This window comes from Hesperophylax consimilis, chromosome 20 (genome assembly GCF_061612785.1).
Source record: "Hesperophylax consimilis isolate HC1 chromosome 20, BYU_Hcon_1.0, whole genome shotgun sequence".
Lineage (NCBI taxonomy): Eukaryota > Metazoa > Arthropoda > Insecta > Trichoptera > Limnephilidae > Hesperophylax > Hesperophylax consimilis.
The window spans coordinates 4,350,455-4,369,997 of NC_142855.1; the positions used below are offsets into that span (position 1 = coordinate 4,350,455).

Here is a 19,543-nt window from a genome sequence, read left to right on the forward strand (position 1 = left end):
TGAGAGTAATTAGCGATCACCCTTATCTCTTCACTGTGTTGAACAAAACAAAAACATTAGTTTTTAAATGTATGGTGGCGCCGAAAATCCATTAATATTAACTATAGCAGTCGCACATTAAGGATGTGGAATAATATTATAGTATCATATTTATTTTGACGCAGATATCTAAATGGTTTTATCAAAAATATTAAGGACATCGTAAAAACTTGAGATCTTGTTATCTCATAATGACTTTGGCTCTGCACGTCCGATATACTCCCCACGGTGCAGTCTCTGCTGCGCCCAGCTACTCCGTCGGACGTGTTCTGTTTCATCCCAGCGTCTCGTGTTTGCAGTTGATGTCATTGCAAGGGGTTTCGGCTAGGCAGGTGTTGTCGTGCTGGTGATTGGATCGGCTGGTGTTGTTGAAGCAGGTTGTATGACGGCGATTTTAATGGCCGGTCTAACATATATTCCGGAACTTGTCTGGATACGAGCTGTCCTGATTTGTCCGTCGGCGGCGGGCACGGCCTCAAGGACGCGGCCACGCGGCCAGCTGTTCCGTGGCAGCTTGGAGTCCATAATGACCACCAGGTCATCCTTCTTAATGGGTGTGACCGGGTTGTGCCATTTTTGCCGAGCTGCCATGGTGGGAAGGTATTCTAGAAGCCACCGCCTCCAGAATATGTCTGCAAGTTGCTGGCCAATACGCCACTGGCGGCGAAGGCATATTTCCTCTTCCTTTTTGCCAAACATGGACAAGAGGGGACGCTTTCCAGCCGACCCTAGAAGAAAGTGGTTGGGGGTCCAAGGCTCTTCGTCGCGTGGGTCAACTAATATGTGAGTGAGTGGTCTGTTGTTCACTGTGAATTCAGCTTCTGCCAGGGCCGTGAGTAAGGTTTCTTCTCTAGGTGCCCGTTCCTTAAGTGTGGTGCTCAGGGCTCTTTTTACTGACCGTACACGCCTCTCCCAAGCTCCCCCCATGTGGGGCGTCATTGGAGGTATGAAATGCCACTCAATGCCCTGGGTGGCTATGGCATCAAGCATTCTGGCATCGTGGCTCAATGATAACAGAGCGTCTCTCATCTCTGCATCGGCTCCATGAAAATTTGTTCCGTTGTCGGGTTACATGGCTGCGGATTGTCCCCTTCGCGCAGTCATCCGCTGTATGGCCATGATGGCTGAGTCTGCGGTCAGTGAGGCGGCCAGTTCTAAGTGAATGGCGCGGGTCGAGAGACAAGTGAAGATGGCTCCATATCGTTTTTCCCGATGTCTGCCAACCGTGATCTCCACAGGCCCGAAGTAGTCGAGTCCGCAATGTGTAAATGGGCGGATGTGATGCATCAGTCGAGGTGGTGGTAGCGCCCTCATTAGTGGTGGAGAGGGTTTGCTTCTCCTTATGTGACAGGTGGGGCAGGCGTGTGCTATCTTCCTGCTTGTAGTGCGCAGACGTAGTACAAAGAAATCGCCCCGCACCTCTGCGACCGTCTTCTCCGTGCTGGGATGGTCCGCCTTCTGGTGGTAGTGGCGAATCAGGAGCTGAGTGTACGGGTGGTTTCCATCCAGGATGACGGGAGTCCATGCTACACACTTCGTTTTCGCTAGAGCTCGCAGCCGGGTACCCATCCGCAGGGCGCCGTCTTGTCCGAAGAAGGGGTTTAATGGGTTCAGACGACTAACAGTCGGCAGCATTTGGCCTTGCTTGAGGGTGGTTATGTCAGTATTGAAAGCGTCCTCCTGAGACCTTTTTATCCATCTGTCTTCCGCCTCCTTGATCTCCTCCGCTCGCAGTGGGCCCCCTACAGATTTGTTAACTTTCATCCGACATTGTTTCACAAAGCGGAGAACCCACGCTGTTGCACGGGTCAGCCGTTGCCATGAGGAATATCTCTCGATGGATGGTAATGCTTCCCTTGCAGTTGATAGAAGGCCGACGTAGTGAGGCTTGACCTCTAGTGTCTGGTCGTCGGGCCTTTTGACAGGTGCACGCTCTTTTGGCCACGCACTCTCAGGTAAAATGATAAAGACCGGTCCGGTAAACCACCTTCCTTTGGGTGATAGGTCGGGCACATCTGAGTCCCTTGTACCGATGTCAGTGGGATTGAGCTTGGTTGGCACCCATCTCCAGTCGAGTATGTTGGTTAACTCATCTATTTCGCCCAGTCTGTTTGCCACGAAGACAGAGTACGTACGTGGGTCAGTTCGTAACCAGCACAATACGGTTGCAGAGTCTGTCCAGAAGTACGTTTGGGATATACGGGCCTGGCTTTCCTTGTGGATGGTCTGGGCTAGTCTTGCCGCGATGAGTCCGGCTTGTTACTCAAGGCGGGGAATGGAGAGGGGCTTCAGTGGCGCCACTTTGCATTTACTGGCCAGAAATGTCGCCTGTAGGGATCCATTTACTTCTTCGGTGTAATAGGCAACAGCGCAGCAGGCTTGTTCTGACGCATCGCAGAAGAGATGTAGGGTCACGCTGTTCTGCTTGAGATGGAGGCAGCGTCTCGGAACTGAAATGCTGTGTGTATTCAACAGGCTCAGCCATTCGGTCCACCTCTGTGTATGTTCAGGGGTAATGGGGTTGTCCCAGCCTATACTCGAGCGCCACACGGCCTGCAGCAGTATCTTCGACCGGATTGTAAGGCAGGAAATGAAGCCTACTGGGTCGAAGATTTTCATTACTATTGAGAGCAGCTGCCTTTTCGTGGGTCACGTGGCCACTTCTGAGGTGATCGCCTCTTGGAATGAGTACAGGAAGTTATCAGTAGATGGGTCCCAAACTAGTCCGAGCACTCGTTCCGTCCCCGTACCTCCACCGCTGATCCGCACTGTGGAACTGGCCCGCTCTTCTGTGGAAACACCGGCTATGGCAGCTGGACTGTTAGATGCCCAGCTAGTTAGATGGAATCCTCCTTTCGCGAGGAGGGTGCTCACACCGTGTGAGGCAGCCTCCTGACAACTGTCTACCGCATCTAGGTAGTCATCCATGTAGAATTTAGAACGAATGGCTGCTGCGGCAGTCGGGTTCTCATGTTCGTTTTCCCCGGCTACCTTGTTCCGGACGAACTGGGCGCTGCTCGGTGAACAAGTGGCTCCGAACATCATAGATGACATCTGGTAAGTATCAGGTTCGTGTTGGTTCGGTAATCTCCAGAGGTAGAGTTGGGACAGCTGATCTTCCCGCCTTATCTTGATATGCAGAAACATTTCCTTGAAATCTGCGGCAATTTTTCCCTCTCGAAAGCGCAGAATATTCCCTAAGAGGGAAGACAGCAGGTCAGGGCCGGTAAGCAGCTGGTCATTAAGGGAGGTCCCTCAGCATCGACTGGCGGCGTCAAACACTATCCTGATCTTCCCTGGCTTATTGGGGTTTGTCACCGCAAAGTGGGGCAGGTACCATTTTATGGGTGCGGTTGTTGACGCTTCCAGTTTAGACAGCTTCCTGGCGTAGCCTTTGTTGACCAGCTGGCTCATCTTGTCGCTGTAGGCTGCTGCCAGATTCTGATCTGCTGCCAGCTTCTTCTCAAGGGAATGAAGTCGTTTTAGCGCGCACTGCCGGTTGTCAGGCAATGTGGCTTCCGGATTACGCCACAGGAGGCCAGTTTCCCACCTCCCAGTGCGAAGAGGCCGGTCAGTCGTGTTCATTAGTGCGATGGCCCTTTGTTTGCTTGCCTGGGTTCTCACCGCGGCAGTTACGCCAAGAGAGTCGACGGCAAAGTTGCATTTTACCAATTCTCTTAGGCGGATATCTGCGGCTGATTCAATTTGTAGTGCCAGCGTCGTAGATTTATTGTCACTGCCAGGCCCGACACCCTCATGGGCGATCCACCCCAGTGCGGTTCGTGACACTATTCGCGTAGTGTCATGGTCTTCGCGCACTTCCCGTGAAACGATCAAATGAGCATTGTCATGCCCTATCAAATGTTTTGGGGTGACAAGGTTTCCCTGGGCCTGTTGTTCTGGCAGGTTGAGGTTGGAGATCGTGTTGGCGATGATGTAGTAGGTGTCACTGCTATCACATCCTCTTATGGTCAGGTTCACTCGGCGGGAGAGTGTGTCAGAGGTGCACATCCCTTTGGCGCCATGGATCCGTATGCCGCGGACTGGGCCGCTCACCCCGATCCGTGTCGCGATGTCAGCGTCGACAAGTGTCACAGTTGAGCCTTCGTCGAGGAGCGCGAACGCCAAAACTTTGCTTCCTCGGGGGACGCCCAACATAACCTGCACAATTTTTAATTGCACGCTCCGGTCCATCGAGTGGCGTCATAAGTTAACCTCACCGACGGCACCTTCTGGTACAAACTGTGGGTCGTGAAGTAAACAGTGATGTGGTGATCTGCACCCTCCTATGTCGCACCATGCCTTGGTTTTACAGTCCCGCGAGTGGTGTCGATCCAGACACTTATGACACAGGTTCTTCTGTCGCACCATTGTCCACCGGAGGGCGAGACTTTTCTCCGCGAACTCGGTGCACTCGCGAGTTTTGTGGTTGCCACCGCACTGGCCGCAACTTTCACTAGACAGTTTGCGTTTACGCGTACTGTTCATTTTATTTTCCCGAGGCTCACTCCTCTTTCGCGATGTAACAAATTCAGCGGGTCTAGAGTCTGGTTTAACTTCTTCACCGTTTACTACATGCACCTGCTCGGTCCGTCGCGGTCGAGGTCGCACTGGGTCGATCATCCCGCTGTTGGGTATAGCGTTAGCCATACTTTTCAGAAATGCTGCGAGCTGAGTTATTGTAGCTAGACTCGTAAGACCACGTGTCTCATACAGCCAGGTCATCCGTAGCGTAATCGGCATCTTTGTTGTCATGTCAATCAGTAGGGTGGGGTTGGTCAGGTATCCGTCAGTCCTAAGGATCCTAAGTGATGCCACCAAGTTCTGGACGGTTCCGGAGAAGTCTGTCAGGTCCTCGAGGGTTGCGTCTATTGTGAGATACGGCAGCTTTTTCACCTTTTCCAACATCAGCGTGGCTATTGCGCTGGCGCCACCGTATCGCTGCTCCAGGACAGAGAGGATCTCTGGAACTTGAGTGGGATCCATGAGGAGAGGGCCGACTGCATCCCGAGCCTTCCCTTTTAGTGCACGCTGCAGCCGGATGAGGTTTACGGATGAAGTCATTCTGCAAGTGGTTGTGGATTGGGTGTACTGGGCCATGTGGGCCACTCGAGCGGGTCACCCAGGAAGAGGGGAAGATCCTTGGCCGTGGTCTGCCTTGCGATTAAGGCGGCCATCCGTGTATCGTCCTCTATCGTGCGAGGGCTTTCTTGGGCACGGGACGTGCGAAAACCCTCAGCTATTGCTGAGGTGATCTGAGACAGCTGATCAGCGCCTTTTTGCACCCACTCGTGAGTGTGCTGTGCTGTCTCATCGGCTGTAGGCAGTGGCGGAAACAGTGGTGAAAAATCCTGACTCGTAGGGAATTGCTGCGATCTGTTATGCGTAAATTTCACTTCTCCAGGTACTGCTGCTTGGGGCTGTCGCTCGAGGTACTGTGGTAGAGTACAATCGGCTATGGGAATGCTTGCCACGGGTGCCGTGTGTCCCGTAGTTTCCGACAGTATGTGCACTGAGCGTGCATTCGAGGCGGGTCCGGGTGTTATGATAGCGTGGCCAGCATTTGAGGCGGGCCGTGTTCCCGGCAGTGTACGCACCGGGCATTCATTCAAGGCTTGCCCGGGTGCTGTGATAGTGTAACCGGCTTTCGAGGCGGGCCACACTCCAGGCGCTGTTTGCACCGGGCATGCATTCGAGGCTTGCCCGAGTGCTGCGATAGCGTAGCCGGCATTCGAGGCGGGCCACGCTCCAGGCGCTGTTTGCACCGGGCATGCATTCGAGGCTTGCCCGGGTGCTGTGATAGCGTAGCCGGCATTCGAGGTGGGCCACGCTCCAGGCGCTGTTTGCACCGGGCATGCATTCGAGGCTTGCCCGGGTGCTGTGATAGTGTAGCCGGCTTTCGAGGCGGGCCACACTCCAGGCGCTGTTTGCACCGGGCATGCTTTCGAGGCTTGCCCGGGTGCTGTAATAGCGTAGCCGGCATTTGAGGTGGGCCATGCTCCAGGCGCCACGCAATCGGCAGGTTGGTGGCCTGCTTGCAGTGCGGCGGATGTCTTTGTTGCTGCTGCCAGGGCTGCAAGTGGGTTGGCGGTGTGCTTAACGTGCTGCTTCTCTCGAGTGTGCAACTCACGGCGCAACATTTGTATTGCATCCTCAGTTGACTCTGACCGTTGGTTATCATCCTCTCCGTCGGACTCCTGGGGGGCCGGGGAACTGTGGGTCAGGATGGGACCCCAAGCTGTGGTTGATTGTTCAATGGAGTCTGAGGCAAGCATAGCTTGATCAGCTTGCTGGGGTGCATCTTGGCTAATGGGAACATCAGTCGGAGAGTTGGAGGTAGGGTCCGGGGCTCGGCGAGACATACGTTTGTCTCGGTCTGCGGGAACGCTGGTTGCTGATCGCGACGCCCCGGATGACGTAGAGATTTTACGGCCACTGCGAAGCGAAGGCATCTTCACTGAAGCACGATTAAAGGCGTTATGCGTAGAACCGGCACGAAGGACCAATTTGTACGGGACCAAGTTAGTGAAGCCCGCATAAATACTGCAAATTCAATAGGGCACCGGCACACATTGACCCCTTGATCTGAGAGTTTTTGCAGGGGCAGTAGGAAAACATTAAATTAAACAAGTATTACTTTCCCGAGTACTCTCGGATGAGAAGTGACTGTTTGTACCAGTTACTTCTCTATTTATTGGACAAAATTAGACATTAAATTTCACACATGTTCAATGAGAGTAATTAGCGATCACCCTTATCTCTTCACTGTGTTGAACAAAACAAAAACATTAGTTTTTAAATGTATGGTGGCGCCGAAAATCCATTAATATTAACTATAGCAGTCGCACATTAAGGATGTGGAATAATATTATAGTATCATATTTATTTTGACGCAGATATCTAAATGGTTTTATCAAAAATATTAAGGACATCGTAAAAACTTGAGATCTTGTTATCTCATAATGACTTTGGCTCTGCACGTCCGATATAATGGGCATTAATGGAATAGAATTCGATCTAATTAAAAGCTTCATGTCTGACAGAACGCAACAAGTAAAAATTGACAGCAAGACAAGTCATCCACTTTTGATCACGTACGGAGTCCCACAAGGGAGTGTACTCGGCCCTTTATTGTTCCTCATCTAGACGTCATCCTGACGGGCGGCATAGTCCAGTGGTAACGCATTGGACTGCCATTCCGAAGGTCGCGGGTTCGAACCTGGCGTGCGCAAATAAATTTTATTTGATTAATTTGTGTTATTTCACAATTAATTAATTAAAATAATATATAGTATATTTGCGGCACGTTCCAGAGTGGAAGATACTACCAGTATCGCCCTGGTGTAAGACCACCATTCAGAATTGAAACGTTGCTCCAAATGGCTTTAGCCGTGTTTAGTGACTAGATCTGAAGAGCCAGGTACTTCCCCACCTTCCTCTTTCCCTTCCCCACTTAACTTCAGCCTCACAACATCCCCCAATTGGGGATGCCATAGTCTCACTGGCTCCAGACGGGAGCAGTTGGGACTTTTGTGAGGTATTCACTATAAAAATAAATAAAAAAACATAAACGAACTATGTGACATAGAAATTGAAGGTAAAATCGTGACCTTCGCTGACGACACAGTACTTCTCTGTCAAGCAGCCACATGGAAAGATGTATTTATAATTGCCGAAAAAAGTCTATCAGTTGTCAAAAAATGGCTTAACTGCAATACTCTTACCGTTAATACAATAAAAACAAAATACATCACACATAGTATTACACAAAGAGGTCAACCTCCACCTAACATAGACCTGTTTCTACATGACTGTGAACAAACTTCACCCAATTGCCAGTGCGAGCGTATAGAATGGGTAAACCAAACAAAATACCTAGGGGTCATTATTGATTCACACTTACGCTGGACTGACCACATAACTTTCATTACTAATAAACTAAAAAGAGTCATGCACCTAATAAAGTCAATCAAAAACATTTTCCCACATTCAATACTTAGATCTATATATTTCGCACTCTGTCAATCGATTGTTACATATGGCATTCTGGCTTGGGGAAGCGCTACAAACACTGCAATCGACCCAATACAAAAAATTCAAAAGGCAATAATTAAAATCATCTTGCAAGTACCATTCTACACAAATTCAAGCGAAATTTTCAAAACATTAGACGTCATGTCAATAAGACAACTTTATGCCAAATCTGCACTACTAAATTTCCTCCAACAGAAACTAGACATTCCAATGCCACCTCAAACAACAATAAAAACAAGGTCGACAATAAACAATACCCTGAACATACCGATAACATACACCACACATGGACAAAGACACTTCCAGTATTATGCTACAAAACTTTTTAATTGTATGCCCACCACTCTGAAACTACTACTAATGGGAAATACATACACAAACATTCACAAAAAACTGATCACAGCCTGGATCAAAAAACAAGATATCCATTTTATACAAAACATTATAACACCAAACCAAACATAATCATTGATGAATGTGTATGTATGTATGTATGCATGTGTTTACTTATATGTGTGTATATATATATATATATATATAGGTATGTATGTATACATGGGTGTATATATATATATATGTGCGTATAAATATTTTTTTTCCTTTTTTCTTTAAATAACAATGTACACTAACCATTTTAAAAAAATAATAATTTAAAATCTCAACTTACACTTATATAAGAAAATTTAACCAATACATGTACCATTTAATCATAACCAAGTCAACACCTCAGCACAGGTTCTCCTAGTGAGGTGTTCACGAAACATAATATTTCATTACCCACCACAGTGTCACCTACTCAAACCTACCTCACACCCAGCATAAAACACCATATTAAAAAAAAAATGCTTGAGAAAATGGGATGTAAATACCGATACTTTAAGCTGATTTTCACAAGACAGCAGTTTGTTAAATATAAAATTGTTCTCTTGAGGAAACTCTTCGGCATTTTGTACATTCCACAAAAAATATTTTTTGGCTAATGAATGAACGGTTTTGGCAGAGTTTTTAAAAAAATATCAGTATAAGTTTTTTTCTATCCACATCTATGGTGAACCCGTAGTACCTTTAAATCTGTGGTTTAGTTGAGATAAAACTTTCATGCAGTGATCGTTGCTCCGACTTTCGAAGTCATATTTTGTATAAACTACAAATAATTGTGTTAAATTTATACGATTTGAGATTTTTTCAATAACCATTATAATTTTATATCGAAGTTCTTAAAACTTTAACGCTCTACTTCCCTAGTGACGTTTCTTTTACACTTTGGAATTGACGGCCCGCGCTTAGTCTATTATGTCAATAACAGCTTCTTGCTATATTGTTGACCAAGTAACGAATATGCTCCTTAATTGGTGCTCTATATTGTAAAAATATATCGTCTTGACACTGACTTATTCGGTTACATAGCTTTCGCCATGTAATATGATGTTTTGTCATACACCAACTAGGTTAGCAAGACAGACGAGTGTACGCGAGTTGTTGATTTACGGTCGCTATCGCACATTAAAAACAAACGATTACTTCATCATATATCGTTAATCATGCATATCCTGAACAAAAGAATTAACGCGATCATGTTAGTCAATTTCCTTACAACATCTTTTGACTTTCATTTACCCTCAATGTCAATAATAGACGTGAGCAAGTGGTTTTTTTAGTAATAATATTGATAAATATAATTACAGTTAAATTGAAAAATCTGTACTAACCGTTATGTAATACACGTCAGTAAGTAAGCGCTTTAATTTAAAGTATACCGTTGAACAATAATTATTTCTGTAGTTCCCATTTTGTGAATCAACAATGCGATTGTTTTTGTTATATTCTTACTGGGCGGTCGCTTTTCCTACGTTTCATTAGTAAAAGTAGCCGTGTATTGCAGGTGATACAGTAAATGATAAATCTATAATTTCCATAGGAATGTTTTCATGAAAAAAAAAACTTCGCAATGGCGCTTTGACCAGAAATGCCTAAGCTTTTTTCCATCTATGATATATTTGAATGAAATTGGATGAATGACTTAGGTAATGTTTTATTGCAGTTGTGCTTCATAATCATCTGATACCAATTAACACCACTCGACAATATCACAGCAATGCCATGGATCTTCCCAATCCAGGGAGTGTTAACATCAAGACGGATCCAAGATCCCAGGAAGAAGGCGCAGGTGAAATGCCGTATATGGATATAGACATCCACCTTCCGGATGTAAAGAAGGAATGTTTGCAGTATGCCAAGAGTGTTCAGCCAACTAGTAAGTAGCACTGCTTACATCAAAAAGGTTTTTCATATTAACGCAGTCAAAACAGCTGCCTGATTTTTATTTGTAATGTTTTTTTTTTTAAATACCTTTTTTGTTTAACTTTTAACGAAAAAGTATTAACCTATTATTCCGCACGCTCCTGCCCAGACCCATTTGATCACTCAATTAATCATATCACTCTCCTACCTACAAAAATAGTTCCGGTTTATAAGATTACGCATCTTAGGTGTATTTTTGTATTCCAATAAATATGTATTATTGCAATTAAATTGTAGTTCCATTTGTTATACACACCAACGATACACATAAACACTGTAAAGACTTTCTTCATCATTAACTTAGTTCCAAATGCAATAAATACATACAATACACACAAACTATACACCTAACAACTTTGACACTATCATACATAAGAATTCCGAGGTATTTCAGATGGACGCAGTTAGGACAACAGCTTGTTTTCTACTTCCCCTTTTCTTGGATATCGGTTCTTTTGATTTTATCTGTAATATCTCTCTCTTTGGTTTCAATCCTGGGATTGGTTTGCAGTAATTTTATCCAATCTCCTCTTCCATTCTTCCCTGTCTTGTGCGGCTCTTTTGACTTCTGCATATGATGAGCAGCGCACGTCCACCAGCAGCTCCTCCAGGTACTCTCGGCATGGGCGTCCCCTAGAGTTGGTCCCCTCGGTCATACCCTCTATTATGACATGCAAGAGGCCTTCTTGTCGTATAACATGGCCGATCCATCTTGCACGCCTTTCGGACAAGGTCCTGAGCAGGTGCCTTCCTTCTTCGATTCTTTGGAGAACCTCCTCATTTGTAACATGGTCTCTCCAGGAAATTCCTAACAGTCTTCTATAGGACTGTGGCGACGAGAATAATCCAGATTAAATAATTAATAATAAACCGCTCGACCTACTTAGGTACGTACTCGCAGTCGAAATCGTAAACAAAGCAACCTACCTGTTTCAAGTATCTACTCGCGACAATACTCGTGCAATCAGTCTCGGATACTACGAGAACTCGCCAGAAGGTTCGAGCCTACGGCCTAGGCATAATTGCCAAGCCGTCGAAAGTTCGCGAATGATCCAGATCGAGCGAGTGTCTTCGATTTAGTTGCCATCCATCTACCCACTGCTACCGTCGGCCGTCTAGTATAAATAGGCCCGACGCAGCGAGCATATTATCAGTGTTCAGTAACTACTATCGTTCGGCTGCACCTACCTACGATTTACTACGGCTTAGTCTCGCGCGCATTCCTAGTATTTGTACACAACAAACGCCAAATATTGTGATTGTAAAATCAGCTGACAATTTATCAATAAACGCTATACTGAGTGAGAGATCTTTTCATTTATACACCACCATAACTACAGGACCACATCTCAAAAACCTCTAGTCTCCGTTTATCTCTTTCGGATAGGCACCATGTTTCGCAGCCGTACATCAAGATACTCCATACATAGGTCTTGATGAGGAGTATTCTCAGTTTTAGGTCTATATTATTGGATTCTATTATTTTCGACCTTTTATTGAATGCAAGCCTAGCCTGATGTATACGGCTGTCGACCTCGCCCTTAGACCGACCGTCCCATGTTATTTTGCTCCCGAGGTAGACAAACTCCTTGGTGTTCTTTAGTGGGACTCCTGCCATCTCTACTCTCATCTGATGTTGCATTCGGCCTACAGTCAGCAGCTTTGTTTTGTCTTTATTTATCTTCATGTTGTAGTTGTTTTGAAGAATGCTTTGCATGGTTGTTAAGGCCTCTTGCAGTTCTTCTTCGCTTTCAGCAACCAAAGCAATATCGTCAGCAAACCTAATCATATCCACCTTTTGCCCGTGTATCTTTACACCTTTTCTGTGACTCATTCTCTCTCTCAAGTCATCAATAGCACTCTGTATATAAGCATTAAAAAGAACAGGTGACAGAGAGCATCCCTGTCTCACCCCTTGCCTTATACTAGCTTATTTTGTTTCATTGTCACATCTAATTATAGCGGCCTCATTCTTGTATAGCGCCTGATTATTCGTCTATCTCTATATTTTATGTCAATTCTCTTCAGAATCTCGAAAAGTCTTTTCCATTCTACTTTGTCGAAAGCCTTCTCCAGGTCTATGAATGCGATGAATGTGTTTTGGTTTCTTTTTATTCTTTTTTCTAGTAGTATTCGTAGCGACAATATTGCTTCTCTGGTTCCTACACCTCTTCTAAAGCCATACTGGTCTCCGGAAAGGATGTTCTCTACTTTTGGTTCGATTCTTTTTAGAATGATATTAGTCAATATTTTTGAGGCATGGGATATTAGGCTAAGAGTTCTGTGTTGTTCACATTTCGTCGTGCCTCCCTTCTTTGGTAATGTGACAATTAGGCATTTCTCAAAATCCTCTGGTATCTCTCCAGTCTTATTCATGGTTTGTATCATTTTAAACAGGGCATCTGTGGTTCCTTTTCCTGCTGGCTTAATTAGTTCAGCCGGAACGTCATCGATTCCGGGTGCTTTCCCGTTTTTGAGATTTTTCAGTGCGAGGTCAAACTCTTCTCTAGTGATTGGATCTCCCAAATCATCTGCGTCTACCTCATTTTCTCTTTCTATCAATGTTTCGTTGTCACAATTTCCCTTTCCATTGTACAGCATTTCGATATATCTTTTCCACCTTTCTCCTATTTGGTTATTTTCGAAGAGTATTTTACCGTCTTCTCCTTCTATTGCATTACCCTTTCCAACTCTCATCCCAAAGAAGTCTTTCAACGCAGCGTGAGCTCTTTCTTCATTTCCTCTCTTGAGGTCGTCGTTTATCTCATCGCATTTATTCTGGTAGAATGTTTCTTTGGCTATTCTTGACTCTCTATTTATTTTGTTTCTCAGCACTTTGTATTCCTTTTGTGATTCAGCTCTTTTATCATTTTTGCTCAAGCTCTCTTCTATCTTTTATCATATTTAGGATCTCATCGGTTATCCATTCCTTCCTTGCTTGGGGTTTTTCCTTGCCTATAGTTTCCTCTGCCGTAGTTATAATCTTCGTCTTTATCACTTTCCAGATCTCATTCACATTCTCCTCTTCCATTAAGTTGCACTCTTGCGTCTTTTCCCTAAAACTGTCGCTGATCTCTTTTATCTTTAATACTTTTGTATCCCATTTGAAATTATTTCTCTTTTTTATTTTTTTCAGTTTTAGAAGACTTTTGGCCATTACCATATTATGGTCACTATCTATATCTGGGCCGGAATAGCTTCTACAGTCTTTTATTTGGTTTTTAAATCTATGTCTAACCATTATATAGTCTATTTGCAGTCTTTGTCTGTCTCCAGGGGATTTCCAGGGGTATCGCTGTCTTGGGTGGTGTTGGAAACAAGTGTTTGCTATCACTAATTTGTGTTATTCGCAGAATTCTGACAATCTGTTTCCTCTGACGTTTCTTGCACCCAGCCCAAAGGGTCCAATGCAAGTTCCTTCACGTTCTTCTCCTACAACAGCATTCCAGTCTCCTAGGAGAATCAGATTTTCACCTGCTTTTATCTCTGATATAAGTTTATCTAGCGAACTGTATACCTCCTCTACTTCTTCTTCGCTATGACTAGATGTTGGCATATATACTTGGATAATTACAGTGTCTATAGGCTTTGTTTCTATTTTGACTAGAATAATTCTTCCGCTATATTGCACGTATCCCTTAACCCGTCGTCTCCACTCCTTGCACAGCACAACGCCTACTCCTCCTTGGTTTATCCTTTATGCATCCTGTGTGGATGATTCTGTATTCGCCACTCCAGAAGTCTCCACAATTGGGCCATCTCATCTCTGCTATACCTAGGGCATTCAAATTTACATTTTGCATCTCAGCTTTCAGTTTATCCAGTTTGCTGTTTTGCAGTAATGTGCGGACATTCCACGTTGCCCATCTCGCTATTTGGTTCTTTGTATTTGGTTTTGGTTTCGCTATTGACTTTGTGTTTCTAGCATCTCGAGCAGTCCCCACCCGGAGATCCGAACGGGGGACTATTTTACCTTCGGAGAATTTTACTTGAGATTGGGTATTCATGTTTTGCTGGTTCTTGGGATGCCACTTGGACCTTTAATGTGGTAGTTTCCCGTTTATTTCCACATCCTATGCCGTTGACCTCGAAGGTTCTTCCGCCTTTGGAGATTATTTACTTCTCCAGGACAAGAGAGTGCCCTAGACAACAGACGCCTGGTAGGGCGAAAGTTGGTGTTCAGCTTATTCCGGCCAACGCTCGGTCCCTGTCTATATTTGCCGATACGAGGTCGTTGCTCACTCCCCACCACGAGAAGGAAATAGATCAGCATTTTCCTTTCATCAAACCTGAGACCAGAAGGCATTTCTCAGAGTTCTCCGGTACTTTCGGGGAGCATGTAATGGCATCTGTAATGTATTGCTGTCAATTCAAAGATTTTAACTCTAAGATCATGCATAGTATGATTGACGGAATTTCTTTGTTGTGGATCTTATTTAGGGCTCTAAGGGTACTTGGTTATCTATAATTAGATGGTTCCATTTAACAGATTATAATTCCTCAACCTGTTGTTTCACTATATTTTATTACTTACATAAATCACCACGTTTTAAGAAACTAGACCTTTTGTCTGAAATTTTCAAGAAAATAATGCTTTCTCTAAAAACTTCCCTAAAGTGGATGTCTCGTGTCATTCAAGTATGTATTCTAAATTGGCAATTCTTCTGGTTTCTCAATAATATTAAATCATATCTCAATTCATAATGACACAATTAATTTTACGCTGAACACTAAATATCAGTTCGGAGTTTATTTATCGTGTTCAATGACCGGTCGGTGGCTGAGTTCTGATCGCGCGATTAAAAGCCGTTCAATTTCTTCAACTATAAATATGTTCAAATACATCTTTACAGTTTTCTAATATCAAAACAAAGTGAACATTTTAATGTATTTAAATTATTGTCGCCCAAAATACTTCCTACCAAGCGACGCGGTCGCTTATACCGAATATTTCAAGTCTGACCAGATTGAAATCCAGGCTGACACATTCTCCATTCTTCAAAAATAAAAAATAAACTTATTTTTTAAGTAATAAAATGGAATCCCAGGAACTTAACAGTCTAGCGATAAACGCGGCTTATACTAACTCAACTAGTTTATTGTGTTCTATGGTTTATTTTTAAATATTTTTTTATTTTTGATGTACTGTTGTTTTAAATTTCTTTTTTGATCTTTATGTAAAAGCCTAGTCGGGAATTAATTAATAAATTAAAAACGGTTTTGGTTGAATTAACTTCATTGAATATCAAATATCTACGAGAGCTAATCAATCCAATACCATGATTAAATGTAATCATACCACGACTGAGCATTTCGAACATTCGCTTTTACAAAGATTCCTTGAAATTAGTAATAGATACGCAGATGTGGCGGATCTATTTAACTATACGGAACGTTGGTACAGAATGCTCTTTTATCATTAATTTCTAATCAATATTAATTAAAACTATATCGACTTACACCTGTTCATTATATGTTGTATGTACTTATATCTCCTATTTTAATATACTTCTAGAGCTTGTATTAATTTTATACTTTCTCACTTCATTTAACGATCAAATGCCACCGTTATTATTAATTTATTTTAGTGTTTATTGTTCTTGTATATTATGGCATACAATTATTGTTTATGGTATATTAATACCGTGGATATTGAATAAATTAATATCAATGTATTGCTGTAAATTCTGTACATATTTTGTCATTCCAGGTAGCGTTAATGTGGAGACTATTCCCATCAAGGCGGGACCAGGAACCCTGGGAGAAATTAAAGGGGATATTCCTTCCGTGGAAATAGATATAGAACTGCCGGATATTAAAAAGGAATGCTTAGAGCGCTCTGTAATTATAACCCAGACTGAAGGTAAAATCTTTTTTTTTTTTTTCTGAATCCGGTTTAATTATTTTCTGTTTTCATTATGCATACCTATCTTTTTCAGGTTTATTATCGGACCTGGAGACTCGTCGTGGAGAAAAATCTCATTCATGTTCGTACTGCAACAGCTCATTTTTTCTACAGGCACATTTAAAAATTCACGTACTTACCCATACTGAAGAAAAACGTTTTCTATGTTCCGACTGCAATTATTCAAGTTCTGAAAAGGGTAATTTACAACGTCACATGCTCACCCATACTGGAGAAAAACCTTATTCGTGTTCGTACTGCAAGAAATCTTTTGCAATTAAGGGAAATTTAAAAAGTCACATACTTACCCATACTGGAGAAAAACCTTATTCATGTTCCTATTGCAAAAAATCATTTGCTCTTAAAGGAAATTTAAAAAGTCACATGCTTATCCATGCTGGTCAAAAACCTCATCTATGTTCCTACTGCAACTATTCGTGTTTTCTGAAAGGAACTTTAAAACGTCACATACTTATCCACACTGGAGAAAAAGCTTTCTCATGTACCTACTGCAACAAATCATTTGCTATTAAGGGAAATTTAAAAAATCACATGGTTACCCATGCTGGAGAAAAACCGTATTCATGTCCCTACTGTAAAAAATCATTTACCGTTAAGAGATATTTAAAAAGTCACATTCTTGCCCATACTGGAGAAAAACATTATTCATGTTCCTACTGCAACAAGTTGTTTGCTATTAAAAGAAATTTAAAAAGTCACATACTTACCCATTCTGGAGAAAAACCTTTTTCGTGTTCTTATTGTAACTATTCAAGTTCTCAAAAGGGACATTTGAAAAGGCACACGCTCACCCATACTGGAGAAAAACCTTTTTCATGTTCCTACTGCAAGAAATCATTTGCTATTAAAGGAAATTTAAAAAGTCACATGCTTACCCATACCCACGAAAAACCTTATTCATGTTCCTACTGCAAATATTCGTGTTTTTTGAAAAGAACTTTACAACGTCACCTGCTTGTCCATATCGGAGAAAAAGATTACGCATGTACCTACTGCAATAAAACTTTTGCTATTAAGGGAAATTTAACAAACCATACGCTCACCCATACTGAAGGAAAACCTTATCCATGTTCCTACTGTAAAAAATCATTTACTGCTAAACGATATTTAAAAAGTCACATGCTTACCCATACTGGAGAAAAACCTTTTTCATGTTCTTATTGCAACTATGCCAGTTCTCAAAGGGAACATTTGAAACGGCACACGCTTATTCATACTGTTAATATTTTGTAAAGAAATTTTAACAATCGCATTCTTACTCACCGTATAAAAGAACCATTCATGTAATGAGATTGAAGTCAAACCTTTTACAGCCGTTTTATAACTGTCCCCTTCTGCCAGTCTCGTTTGTTAAACGCCGGTCCCTCGCTTCTCAGTACATTCGGGCTGCGATGGTTTATGAGATAAACAGATCGCTTACACAAGAACTAATTCGAATCATGAGTAATCATTCAAGTCATATCGGTTCTTCAACCCGCGACGTAGCATTCGTTTTCTTTCTTTACGTCACTTGAAAATCAATTAATAAACTGACCACCGCGTAGCTTAATTGATTGCATGTCTTTTCATATAGTATATACATATGGTATTTGAATGTATCGTGCTGTTGTGAACAAATATGTTTTAACCTGTAAATTTTTATTCGATTCTTAGTGTACATGGATGGGTTTATTTATGTTGTTGTTTTGGAAGACTTATTTACAATCTTATCAATTAATTTTTAAGACATATGAATCGTAATGTTATACTTAATATGAAATGTAATTCAACCAATTTTGAACTTTATTTCTCTCCAACCGGACTTGTTTCAAACAAGCACACCAATATACCATCATTGTGAGAGCACAATAGTTCTCGCTCCTGGCCACACTGACCCCCAGATTCCTGCCCACCCCTCAGACCTTTTTCCTTCCTTTCCTTTGTTTCCTAAAACGACCCCAACATAACTTACGTAGATAGCTGTACGATTTAAATTCCCGCTTAACCCCATTTCCCTGTTTTGATTTATTCCCAGAAACAAATATTTAAATGTTTTACAATAGCCTTCTAAAGAAATTAATTTTCCACATTAAACAATAAAAAATAACAGAAAAGTGATTTGGGTGTGAGATCTAGAAGCACATGAAACGACCACATTCAAAGTAAATAATGCCGCAACAAATTCAACGATTACAATAAATAACATGAAATCAATAATCACTGAAGGGAAAGTAAAAAGTAATATCAAAAAGAAAAATAAACAATGAGTTGGATCAATTATTTGACATTTTTGCCAACTTGTGACTGAATATAACCAAATGAATGTTAAGCTAAAAATATTTCGACCAATAAACACTAAAGACCTATACCAGTACAGGATATCACACATCATGGCTTTCAAATTCCACAAATTCACTGGAACGAAAAAACATTATGTATCTTTGGAGAAGACATTTGGAGAGAAACTTTATAGATGTGGATTGTCTCAGCTACATATGGAATACAGTAGGTAATACATTTCCTATGTTCAATGGGACATTTTCAATATCCGACCGGACATTTCCTAAGTCCGACAGGACATTTACAGTTTTCGAAAGTACATTTCATATGTCCGACAGGACATTTACAGTTTTCGACTGGATATTTCCTATGTAAAGGTGTTATTGTAATTTGTTTATTTAATAAATATTTTAATGATGATGCAGTATATTTTCTTTCGACTATCACACTAGGCTAATGCCCGTGTTGTGGTAGTCAAACATAAAATATTTAATTCATAAATAGTAATAATAAACAGATAAAAAGTAATATGAAAATCGAAAATAAAATCATACAAGTATAAAACTTAATGCAAATAAAAAAATTAAAAGTAAGTTGAGAAATAAAGAAAAATAATATTTTGAAGCAGATAGAACTGAAAGCTGAAATAAAAAATGTTGGTATACTTCTACAAGAGTGTACAGAAGCTTTCATAGCAACTTTGGAGAATTTTACGGTTTTCAATGTGGTTAATATTATAACCGAGATGTTGTTTTTCTAACTTTTTGTTCAGTTCTTGCGGGTAAAAATACGTGGTTCACTGATGTTCAAATTGTAAAACTGGCTGGTTTCTTGCCCGATAATTTACACCCAATTTGGTTTTTGTTGCGTTGGTGCAGGCGGTGCTTGTAGAGATGTAATTGGTGGAAGCTGAGGAGTTTAAGTTGCAGGTGGCTTTGGAGTTGATGAATAAATTGTACCCATCGATCATGATTGTGGAGAATA

At 42.1% G+C, this 19,543-nt stretch overlaps 5 protein-coding genes across 5 annotated transcripts; 1 reads left to right on the forward strand and 4 right to left on the reverse strand.

Annotated features, from left to right (window-relative positions):
- Positions 1-363: 363 nt before the first annotated feature.
- On the reverse strand, positions 364-1,029 carry LOC149413940 (uncharacterized). Its single transcript, XM_089643931.1, has one exon. It carries the CDS (start codon positions 1,027-1,029, stop codon positions 364-366), a length of 666 nt encoding a protein of 221 aa, XP_089500057.1.
- Positions 1,030-1,107: 78 nt separating this feature from the next.
- LOC149413941 (uncharacterized) lies at positions 1,108-2,658 on the reverse strand. Its single transcript, XM_089643932.1, has 2 exons — positions 2,303-2,658; positions 1,108-2,146 (listed from the first exon to the last, which is right to left on the reverse strand). The coding sequence occupies exons 1-2, from the start codon at positions 2,656-2,658 to the stop codon at positions 1,108-1,110; spliced, it is 1,395 nt and encodes a 464-aa protein (XP_089500058.1).
- Positions 2,659-2,688: 30 nt separating this feature from the next.
- Positions 2,689-3,186, reverse strand: LOC149413942 (uncharacterized). Its single transcript, XM_089643933.1, has one exon. It carries the CDS (start codon positions 3,184-3,186, stop codon positions 2,689-2,691), a length of 498 nt encoding a protein of 165 aa, XP_089500059.1.
- A 108-nt stretch (positions 3,187-3,294) lies between these two features.
- On the reverse strand, positions 3,295-4,233 carry LOC149413943 (uncharacterized). The gene has a single exon (XM_089643934.1). It carries the CDS (start codon positions 4,231-4,233, stop codon positions 3,295-3,297), a length of 939 nt encoding a protein of 312 aa, XP_089500060.1.
- A 5,940-nt stretch (positions 4,234-10,173) lies between these two features.
- LOC149413944 (uncharacterized) lies at positions 10,174-17,533 on the forward strand. The gene is made up of 4 exons (XM_089643935.1): positions 10,174-10,294; positions 16,085-16,215; positions 16,478-16,675; positions 17,066-17,533. The coding sequence occupies exons 1-4, from the start codon at positions 10,174-10,176 to the stop codon at positions 17,531-17,533; spliced, it is 918 nt and encodes a 305-aa protein (XP_089500061.1).
- Positions 17,534-19,543: the final 2,010 nt, after the last annotated feature.

Bases quoted from the DNA above. Each gene is read 5' to 3' on its own strand.
- LOC149413942 (XM_089643933.1), bottom strand. From the start codon at position 3,186: ATGTTTCTGCATATCAAGATAAGGCGGGAAGATCAGCTGTCCCAACTC.
- LOC149413940 (XM_089643931.1), bottom strand. From the start codon at position 1,029: ATGCTTGATGCCATAGCCACCCAGGGCATTGAGTGGCATTTCATACCT.
- LOC149413943 (XM_089643934.1), bottom strand. From the start codon at position 4,233: ATGGACCGGAGCGTGCAATTAAAAATTGTGCAGGTTATGTTGGGCGTC.
- LOC149413941 (XM_089643932.1), bottom strand. From the start codon at position 2,658: ATGAAAATCTTCGACCCAGTAGGCTTCATTTCCTGCCTTACAATCCGG. The intron at 2,147-2,302 runs GTAACAAGCCGG...CGTGGCAAACAG, and splicing joins CTCTCCATTCCCCGCCTTGA to ACTGGGCGAAATAGATGAGT.
- LOC149413944 (XM_089643935.1), top strand. From the start codon at position 10,174: ATGGATCTTCCCAATCCAGGGAGTGTTAACATCAAGACGGATCCAAGA. The intron at 16,216-16,477 runs GTAATTATAACC...AGTTCTGAAAAG, and splicing joins AGGAATGCTTAGAGCGCTCT to GGTAATTTACAACGTCACAT. The intron at 16,676-17,065 runs GCTGGTCAAAAA...AGTTCTCAAAAG, and splicing joins AAAGTCACATGCTTATCCAT to GGACATTTGAAAAGGCACAC.